This window comes from Coregonus lavaretus (genome assembly GCF_964263955.1).
Source record: "Coregonus lavaretus genome assembly, chromosome: 3".
In the NCBI taxonomy this organism is placed as follows: Eukaryota; Metazoa; Chordata; class Actinopteri; order Salmoniformes; family Salmonidae; genus Coregonus; species Coregonus lavaretus.
The window spans coordinates 67,323,234-67,334,628 of NC_139990.1; the positions used below are offsets into that span (position 1 = coordinate 67,323,234).

The following is an 11,395-nucleotide window of genomic DNA, read 5'->3' on the forward strand; positions in this document are numbered from 1 at the left end:
GTTAACAAACAGATCACCGACCATTTCGAATCCCACCGTACCTTCTCCGCTATGCAATCTGGTTTCCGAGCTGGTCATGGGTGTACCTCAGCCACGCTCAAGGTCCTAAACCATATAATAACCGTGATCGATAAAAGACAGTACTGTGCAGCCGTCTTCATTGACCTGGCCAAGGCTTTTGACTCTGTCAATCACCGCATTCTTATTGGCAGACTAAATAGCCTTGGTTTCTCAAATGACTGCCTCGCCTAGTTCACCAACTACTTCTCAGATAGAGTTCAATGTGTCAAATCGGAGGGCCTGTTGTCTGGACCTCTGGCAGTCTCTATGGGGGTGCCACAGGGTTCAATTCTCGGGCCGACTCTATTCTCTGTGTATATCAATGATGTCGCTCTTGCTGCTGGTGACTCTCAGATCCACCTCTACGCAGACGACACCATTTTGTATACATCTGGCCCTTCATTGGACACTGTGTTAACAAACCTCCAAACGAGCTTCAATGCCATACAACACTCCTTCCGTGGCCTCCAACTGCTCTTAAACGCTAGTAAAACTAAATACATGCTCTTCAATCGAAGGCTGCTTGCACCCGCCTGCCCGACTAGAATCACTACTCTCGGCGGGTCTGACTTAGAATATGTGGACAACTACAAATACCTAGGTGTCTGGTTAGACCGTAAACTCTCCTTCCAGACTCACATTAAGCATCTCCAATCCAAAGTTAAATCTAGAATCGGCTTCCTATTTCGCAACAAAGCCTCCTTCACTCATGCTGCTAAACATGCCCTCGTAAAACTGACTATCCTACCGATCCTTGACTTCGGCGATGTCATTTACAAAATAGTTTCTAACACTCTACTCAGCAAATTGGATGTAGTCTATCACAGCCCATCCGTTTTGTTACGAAGCCCATACTACCCACCATTGTGACCTGTATGCTGTCGTTGGCTGGCCCTCACTACATATTCGTTGCCAAACCCACTGGCTCCAGGTCATCTATAAATCACTTCTAGGCAAATCCCCGCCTTATCTTAGCTCATTGGTCACCATAGCAACACCCACCCATGTGGTCCTCTGTAGCTCAACTGGTAGAGCATGGCGCTTGTAACGCCAAGGTAGTGGGTTCAATCCCCGGGACCACCCATACACAAAAATGTATGCACACATGACTGTAAGTCGCTTTGGATAAAAGCGTCTGCTAAATGGCATATTATATTATATTATATTATAGTATGCGTTCCAGCAGGTATATCTCATTGGTCATCCACAAAGCCAACACCTCCTTTGGTCGCCATTCCTTCCAGGTCTCTGCTGCAAATGACTGTAACGAACTGCAAAAATCTCTGAAACTGGAGACACTTATCTCCCTCACTATCTTTAAGCATCAGTTGTCAGAGCAGCTTACCGATCACTGCACCTGTACACAGCCCATCTGTAATTAGCCCACCCCACTACCACATCCCCATATTGTTATTTACATTGTTATTTATTTTGCTCATTTGCACCCCAGTATCTCTATTTGCACATAATCTTCTGCACATCTATCACTCCAGTGTTAATACTAAATCATAATTGAAATTATTTTGCACTATGGCCTATTTATTGCCTTACCTCCATAACTTACTACATTTGCACACACTGTATATTGATTTTCTATTGTGTTATTTACTGTACGTTTTGTTTTTCCATATGTAACACTGTGTTGTTGTTGTTTTTACCGCACTGCTTTGCTTTATCTTGGCCAGGTCGCAGTTGTAAATGAGAACTTCTTCTCAACTGGCTTACCTGGTTAAATAAAGGTGAAATAAAAAATGAATAAATAAAATGACAAAGTGAAAACAGGTTTATAGACATTTTTGCAAATGTATTCAATATAAAAAAACAGAAATATCATATTTACACAAGTATTCAGACCCTTTGCTATGAGACTCGAAATTGAGCTCAGGTGCATCCTGTTTCCATTGAGATGTTTCTACAACTTGATTGGAGTCCACTTGTGGTAAATTCAATTGATTGGACATGATTTGGAAAGGCACACACCTGTCTGTATAAGGTCCCACAGTTGATAGTGCATGTCAGAGCAAAAACCAAGCCATGAGGTCAAAGGAATTGTCCGTAGAGCTCAGAGACGGGATTGTGTTGAGGCACAGATCTGGGGAAGGGTACCAAAAAATGTCTACAGCATTGAAGTTTGGAACCACCAAGACTCTTCCTAGAGGTGGCCACCCGGCAAAACTGAGCAATCGGGGGAGAAGGGCCTTGGTCAAGGAGGTGATCAGGAACCCGATGGTCACTCTGACAGAGCTCCACAGTTCCTCTGTGATTGGGAGAACTTTCTAGAAGGACAACCATCTCTGCAGCACTCCACCAATCAGGCCTTTATGGTAGAGTGGCCAGACAGGAAGCCACTCCTCAGTAAAAGGCACATGATAGCCCGCTTGGAGTTTGCCAAAAGGCACCTAAAGACTCTCAGACCATGAGAAACAAGATTCTCTGGTCTGATGAAACAAAGATTTAACTATTTGTCCTGAATTCCAAGCGTCACGTCTGGAGGAAACCTGGCACCATCCCTACGGTGAAGCATGATGGTGGCAGCATCATGCTGTGGGGATGTTTTTCAGCGGCAGGGACTAGTCAGGATCAAGGCAAAGATGAACGGAGCAAAGTACAGAGAGATCCTTGATGAAAACCTGCTCCAGAGCACTCAGGACCTCAGACTGGGGCGAAAGTTCACCTTCCAACAGGACAACGACCCTTAGCACACAGCCAAGACAACGCAAGAGTGGCTTTGGGACAAGCCTCTGAATGTCCTTGAGTGGCCCAGCCAAAGCCCGGACTTGAACCCGATCGAACATCTCTGGAGAGACCTGAAAATAGCTGTGCAGCGACGCTCCCCATCCAACCTGACAGAGCTTGAGAGGATCTGCAGAGAAGAATGGGAGAAACTCCCCAAATACAGGTGTACCAATCTTGTAGCGTCATACCCAAGAAGACTTGAGGCTGTAATTGCTGCCAAAGGTGCTTCAACAAAGTACTGAGTAAAGGGTCTGAATACTTATGTACATTTATATTTTAGTTTTTTATTTGTAATACATTTGCAAACAATTTCTAAAAATCTGTTTTCACTTTGTCATTGTGGGGTGTTGTGTGTAGATTGATGAGGGAAAAAAACAATTAATTCAATTTTAGAATAAGGCTGTAACGTAACAAAATGTGGAAAATGTCAAGGGGTCTGAATACTTTCCGAATGCACTGTATATACATACACAGAAAGGCAGGCAGGCAGGCAGGCAGGCAGGCAGGCAGGCAGGCACACACACGCGCACACACACACGTGCACACACACACGTGCACACACACACGTGCACACACACATACAATATGTTATACATTTACTGATGTTCCTAGCTCCAGGAGTTAGCTGACCAATACTGATTACTGCTATGTGGTTGGGCTTTACTTTACTATGGAGAGGCAAGCATTGTTCCATAATCATTGATTTGTGAACATTTACTCACAAAGCTTGATATGATACTCTCCATATTAATAATGGCACCCCGACAACCTTCCTTCAATTACGTTATACTTTTCTTTAAAGAGGCAATCAGCAGTTGATTTTTGGATGTATAAATTAATGATTTGTACCTATTGATTATTGAAGAATATAAATGTTAAATGCCTCATGAGCTTAGTTCAACTGTCAAAATATAAGCTTGTTTCACTCCAATGTTTGTAAGCAAACACTATATAGCCTCAAAACATGGTTAAATCTATAGTTTTTATATCATAGATGGTCGGTCCTTGCATCCATAGCTCTGTCTATGAATTTGAGAGTGGTTACATTTCTCTAGCCCCATCCCACAGTTTTTTAGCGAAACAGGGGCAGGGATATTGCTTTGTTATTGTTTCAACTGCTGATTGCCGCTTTAAACTGACATGTACCAGAAAGTCACTGACTGTCAAGGTGTAGCACACTTCATAGATGCAAGATCATTTCTAACTTATTTTAGCCAACATGCACACACAACACCCCCTTAAACAATCTTTAAAAAGAGCATTGCGTTTTTTCATAGATACACCGGTTTCATCCAGTTTCATGCCCCATATGTGATAACATAAAGGGTCAATCAATCCTGAGTCAGGGTGCAGAGGTAAAACAGGATAAGGTAAATCAAGACATTCTTATCCATAAATTAAAACAAAACAAACAGGTGTGAAATATCAAAGTTTAGACTTCCTGAGTCATCTAGTGGCCATGAAAGGCAATGCACAAAGGATGTACTACCTTCAATGTTATCATAGATCTAAATTGGTTGGATTGGTCAAAGTAATAAGGTGGTAACCTTGCTTACACCAATCCAATCACTTAAAGATCAGTGATTAGTTCAAGGAAGGAATGGTGCATTGTAAATCTAATGGAATAGGGCCCATGTGAGATTGAGTGCAAGGTAAAGGGAAACCCAATGCTGTTTCTTGCACCTCCAGATGGCCAGTGCCGTCAGGTTAGGCTGACCTCTTAGGATTGATTCAGGATGGCGCTGAGTGGAGGGTTATGGCCTATAGCCTATAAGGAGTCAATGCATGAAAGAGAAGGCCCGTATAGCCAACAATACATAGCTTAGGCTTCATGCCTACAATATGAGTAAGTCTGATAATTCCTTGACTAGAACTAGGTACAGGGTGAAGTTGCCGCTAGATACATTAACTAAATTATGTTTGAGCTGATCTGCGCAGCATTTACCATGAATGTGATCTCTGCTCACGTCAGGGAAAATGCCTTAAGAATGCAGCATTGTTGGCTGTATAGTGCACTGCTCTATAACGCACCTTTGGATTGAATCCCAGCCTAAGTCTATAATAACTGCAGGAGTTGATTTGCTGTGCCAGTTGTCTTCCTGTTGAATAATGCAGATGGACATTCATGTAGAAGGACACTCAACCATTCAGCAGACAGAGGCATGATGATCAGGTGCAGCAAACACTAACAACACTGTGAGTGAAGGGGATCAGTGCGTTTTGGCCTGTACAACATGCACAGTTTAGCAGTGAAAAACCTTGTGCCCTAATGTATACGACCCAGGTAAATATTTGGATATCTCTATCTCAGGATGAAATTCAATCCCAGGCAGCCATGATCAGTGGCTACTGTTCAAATAGGAAACATCCAACAGCAGTCAAGCCTATACTGTGTGTGTGTGTGTGTGTGTGTGTGTGTGTGTGTGTGTGTGCGTGCCTCTCACATACAAGCCCATACATTATTTATGTTTATCTTATAGGTATGCAATCCCTTCATTAAAGTGGAACTCTATATGGTAATCAAAACCAGCAACATGAGAACTACAGGTATGCTAAGATTACACCACTGTGTAGTATAATCAAGATTATCATCAAGTCTGCCAATATTACATTGGTAAAACAACACCATTGCATTTAGGATTGAGGCAATGTTTACTAGGATTATGAGTGGTTTATGCAAAACTATATAACACTTTTTTTGTAATAAATAAAGTAGGAAGAAAACTCGAAAAACATTTAGTCAGATAATAGATAATGAAACTGTTCGAAGAGTTTATAAAAACCTGGCAGAAACATATTTTCTTTAGATATCTGGTTGTATTGTGCTCAGTAGTCAATGAAACTGTATAGGTCATCAAAGCTTTATGATGTCTGTCTCCATCTGCATTACACTGGCAAGCCCTCCTCAGGTTGCCAAGAAACCAGTACTTGGAAACCAGGTGCTGCGAGGAAGAATGGTAGAGTCTGATTGGTGGCTTGTTTGACTGACAGCACGCAGGCACCAATGGGAGCTCTCCAAGGAAGTGAACAGGTAAGGATTGGAGTTTGCAGTTTGTGTACAAATGCACTAAAAGTTAATTAGGTAGATGATACAAAAGAAAAAGAAAGACAACAGTGTTGTCACTCAATACTTTTCAAATGTATCTGGAGTCCATTAAACACTCTACTCTTTAGTCACCCCACCCTAAACAAAACTAGAACTGTATCGACGTACATGTTGCAGTGGTACAACTCCATTTGGTAGCAGTAGTCTGCCCTGAAGTGTCTGCCATAATTGTGACACATTTTATAATGAGCTGATTTTGTAGTCTACCACATGACAACGTGTGACAGAAATGACCAACAATCAATTAGGAGGAACATTAAGCTCTGTGTACTGATCTACTGAACACAAGCATCATTGGGCTTTGGGCCTGACATACACTCTAAACAGTATCAGAGTGCAACGGGCATCTAAACATGGCACCAGTGTGGAGCCACCGCCCACTGGGTTAGGGTTACAGCGGCCAGTCTAGCGGAGCCAGACGACAATGGCCCACTACCTCTGGAAAAGAGCCCTGCTGAAAAATACATGAGGAAACCCACACCTGTTTCCAGGTAACCGATACAGTCTGAATCCTGAACCGTGACAGTGTGTGTGTATGTGGTTGCGTGCATGGGGTTGTGTGTGTGTGCTCACATCGGCAACCGCTTGATTCCTCTAACTGATCAGATGCTTCATAGGGATGTTACCAGCAACCTGTGTTCCTGACAAGAGACATTGACAATCTAATTTGGATACAACATGTAACAGCACAGGCCTACAACACTCTAGACAGGCCTAGAGTGAGTCAGGTCAAAGTTCCATCGAGGCTGAGTCGTTGTCTAAGAGCTGGAAGTGTACGAATGGGAAAAGGGCATTAGCCAAACTGAGAAGACCTGAAGAGGGGACTTGGTGGAGGGTGGCCTGCCTCAAGAAGCTGTGAGGCCTTACTGAGAGTTGTTTCAACAGTACTAGAGGTCCTCTAGGGTGAACAAGCATGAATCCCATATGGAAAGTGTACAAGAGCAAAGTGATGAAGACCCTGAACCCGGACCTAGAGGAGTACACGGAGGAAGAGGTAGAGAACAAAAAGCCTATCTTTCATGTGCAGCTTTCCCCTGCAGCTTTCCCCTGCATATTTCCCCTGCAGCTTTCCCCTGCAGATTTCCCCTGCAGCTTTCCCCTGCAGATGTCTTGCTCTACCTGATTCGAGTTTGTGTTCCACAAATTCAAGTTTGTGTTCACAGGTGTGGGCACTGATGTCAGATCAGGTAAAGAGATAGCAAGCAAGTAAGCGTGTTGATCTAGGATCAAGTCCCCACCAAACTAATGTCATATTATTCACTGTGATCTAAAAGGTACAACTGATCCAAATCAGCACTCCTACTCTAAGACGCTATGATACACACGACCGCTCATTTAGGATTGCGGTGGGTTCTCACAGCGACATATCTGTTTGTTTGCTTTTTCATTGTTGTTGAAGTTTGACTTATATCATTTTGTTCCACCCTCAAAGGCTTATTTCTGCTGGAACTTTAAGGAAACTGCAGAGCAGTTCCTCTTGTGCTTTGTTATAGTTTTGGCCAAAACATGCTAATTACTGTGGCATAGGCTTTCAATGTCAAAATCGAAACCCAAATCGTTGCTATACTGCATTCGGAAAGTATTCAGACCCCTTGACCTTTTCCATATTATGTTACTTTACAGTCTTATTCTAAAATGGATTTAAAAGTAGTTTTCCTTCCTCATCAATCTACACACAATACCCCATAATGACAAAGCAAAAACTGTTTTTTTAAAACAATTTATAAAAAATACAAAACTGAAACATCACATTTACATAAGTATTCAGACCCTTTACTCAGTACTTTGCTGAAGCACCTTTGGCAGCAATTACAGCCTAGAGTCTTCTTGGGTATGACGCTACAATCTTGGCACACCTGTATTTGGGGAGTTTCTCCCATTCTTCTCTGCAGATCCTCTCAAGCTCTGTCAGGTTCGATGGGGAGCGTCGCTGCACAGCTATTTTCAGGTCTCTCCAGAGATGTTCAATCGGGTTCAAGTCCGGGCTCTGGCTGGGCCACTCAAGTACATTCAAAGACTAGTCCCGAAGCCACTCCTGTGTTGTCTTGGCTGTGAGCTTAGGGTCGTTGTCTTGTTGGAAGGAGAACCTTTGTCCCAGTCTGAGGTCCTGAGCACTCTGGAGCAGGTTTTCATCAAGGATTTCTCTGTACTTTGCTCCGTTCATCTTTCCCTCAATCCTGACTTGTCTCCCAGTCCCTGCCACTGAAAAACATCCTCACAGCATGATGCTGCCACCACCATGCTTCGCTGTAGGGATGGTGCCAGGTTTCCTCCAGACATGACGCTTGGCATTCAGGCCAAAGGGTTCAATCTTGTTTTCATCAGACCAGAGAATCATGTTTCTCATGGTCTGAGAGTCTTCAGGTGCCTTTTGGCAAATTCCAAGCAGGCTAGAATGTGCCTTTTACTGAGGAGTGGCTTCCGTCTGGCCACACTACCATAAAGGCATGATTGGTGGAGTGCTGCAGAGATGGTTGTCCTTCTGGAATGTTCTCCCATCTCCACAGAGGAACTCTGGAGTTCTGTCAGAGTGACCATCGGGTTCTTGATCACCTCTCTGACCAAGGCCCTTCTCCCCCAATTGCTCAGTTTGGCCGGGCAGCCAGCTCTAGGAAGAGTCTTGATGGTTCCAAACTTCTTCCATTTAAGAATGATGGAGGCCACTGTGTTCTTGGGGACCTTCAATACTGCAGAAATTTTTTGGTACCCTTCCTCAGATCTGTGCTTCGACACAATCCTGTCTCGGAGCTCTGCGGACAATTCCTTCAACCTCATGGCTTGGTTTTTGTTCTGACATGCACTGTCAACTGTGGGACCTTATATAGACAGGTGTGTGCCTTTCCAAATCATGTCCAATCAATTACATTTACCACAGGTGAACTCCAATCAAGTTGTAGAAACATCTCAAGGATGATCAATGGAAACAGGATGCACCTGAGCTCAATTTTGAGTCTCATAGCAAAGGGTCTGAATAGTTATTTAAATGAGGTATTTCTGTTTCTCATTTTTAATACATTTGCAAACATTTCTAAAAACCTGTTTTGGCTTCATCATTATGGGGTATTGTGTGTAGATTGATGAGGATTTTTATTTATTTAATCCATTTTAGAATAAGGCTGTAACATAACCAAATGTGGAAAAAGTCAAGGGGTCTGAATACTTTCTGAATGCACTAGCTACTGTCTGCTACTGTCTGCAGTAGCTACTGGTTTATTCATATGAACATTCACCCCACCCTCATACTGTAACCTACGTTAGCTAATATGATGGACAAGCTATCAGTGCTATCAGACATACTATCAGTGATACCCGATATTGAAGGGTTTAAGAATTCCAAAGGGCTTTCGATGATTGAGTTCTCATGATTTTTCCTTGTCTCTTGACACCCCTGGGGTGTCTAGGATTGATATGGACTGTAGGAACAAGGATGACCCAGTTCTTCGGAACGTCTGGAAACCTGATCCCGAACTGGAGCTGCGTACACATATTAGATGGCATTCTAGTGACAGGGGATGAGACAGATACAAACAGATAGCCAAGCCCCGTATTCAAGTCTCAGAGTAGGAGTGCTGATCTAGGATCAGTTTTGCCTATTAGATAATAATGACTAATATTATATGAATGGGGGGGGGGGGGGGGGGGGGGGGGCTGATCCTAGACTTTGACATGGTGACGGCCTATGTGAAGGATACTGCATTAGAATGATGTGTGAATACGTAGTTCTTTGAGTTATGGGGGACTTTAGCTGTCATCGTTCTTACTGTATGTCTGAGAAAAGCAAAATATATTTACCCTCTTGGAAATTACCTCTGTGGCATCTTTTTTCTATTTTTCAAGTGGATACAGAAATAAAGTAGGCTGTATATTCTCCCTCAGTTTATTATCTTTGGCATAATGGATTAAAATGAATCCACAGGGATAACTCAGATATTACTTCTTCAGTACAGGAAATGATGTTGCTACAAATGAGGATTTTGCTGTTGATGTGGATTATGTGTTACATTTGGACACTGTCCAGCATTTTCAATGACAGACTTCTCCTTGACATTTTCTGTGTATTTCTTTTTCTGGAAAGTGCTTGTAGCATCTGTATTAACCCACTAGAGGGCAATCACTACCAATAAATTAAATGCACTGTAAAGCAAGGTAGCAGATCACAGCCTGTGTTTTTACTCAGCGCTCAGTACTTCACTACCAACACTGCTGTGGCTGACAATATAAATGTGTGATGATCATTGCTGGGCTTGTGTTCCCAGGTCAACAATGCAGAGATTGACATGAGTCCTGTCCAGGAGGATGAGGGGCCCAATGCAGTGTCTCAGCTGGCCAAGAGAGTAAGCACACACACACACACACACACACACACACACACACACACACACACACACACACACACACACACACACACACACACACACACACTCACACACACACACACACACACACGGCATGGAACTTAATGCAGACTTTACACCTTCATCTTACATTAATCTTACATTCCGAAGGATTGGCATTGGACACTGTGTGTGTGTGTGTTCAGATGCAGGGTGCCGGGGCTAAAGGCTGGAACAGGATGTCAGCGCTCTTCAACAAAGAGGACGAGCACCAGCTATTGGAGGAGACTGAGAGCCCGCCTGTCCCTGACCAGTCAGTGGGACTCTACTCTTCTACACAGCTCTCTATCCCCCCTCCTCTTCCTCCTCCTCCTGAACATGGAAATATTAGCCATGTCTGATGAACTAATGCTCAATTAAATAAATAAATCATGTAATTTATATTCATTGAGTTAAACATATAATGATACACAAAATGACGATCCCACTCTCTCCCTTGTGTCCCCAGTCCACTAGCTGTGATGCCTGAGGAGCCGCAGAGACCGGCCAGACCCTCAGGATTCTGGGGTAGCTTCGCCACCAACTGGAAACAAATGGCCGCCTCTAAACAAGCTGAAGCCGCAGCAAACGAGGCGGGCACGGTGGAGGAGGGTCAGGAGGCGGTGGGGGAGGGAGGTGGCGAGGGAGGAGGGGGGGAGAGTTACCAGGGGGAGAGCGCGGAGGGAGAGCAGAGTCAAGATGGAGGAGGAGGGAGCAACACCAGCTTCTCCAAATACGCCATGCTGGGAGGAGGGAGCGAGAACACGCCCTTCAAGTGGAACTTTGTCACAGGCAAGCTGGCTGAGTTGAAGACCAAAAGCATGGCTGGCCAACAAGACTAACAAGCCAGTTGTATGGGGGTGGGATGGGGTCTGGGACAGGGGTTGAGTGGGGTCAGAATGCCCTCCAAGCCTAGCCTGGTCCCAGATCGGTTTATGCTGTCTTGCCAACATTGCGTAACAGTGACCATAGGAGTTGGCAAGACAGCGCAAACAGATCTGGGAACAGGCTACTCGTAACCCACTATCATCTTCATTCTACTTGCTCAGGTGTAGATTGTACCCACCACATCAACACCAGTGGCAAGGATGGCAGTCTGTTGCTGCTGTAGCCAATTTGT

The 11,395-nt window shown here is 43.9% G+C and overlaps 1 protein-coding gene across 1 annotated transcript; it reads left to right on the forward strand.

Annotated features, from left to right (window-relative positions):
- Positions 1 to 6,815: 6,815 nt before the first annotated feature.
- On the forward strand, positions 6,816 to 11,117 carry LOC311114924 (uncharacterized protein C1orf232-like; the record flags this gene model as incomplete). Its single annotated transcript, XM_084157249.1, has 4 exons — positions 6,816 to 6,896; positions 10,159 to 10,236; positions 10,443 to 10,549; positions 10,745 to 11,117. 4 exons carry the CDS (start codon positions 6,816 to 6,818, stop codon positions 11,115 to 11,117), a joined length of 639 nt encoding a protein of 212 aa, XP_084013375.1.
- Positions 11,118 to 11,395: the final 278 nt, after the last annotated feature.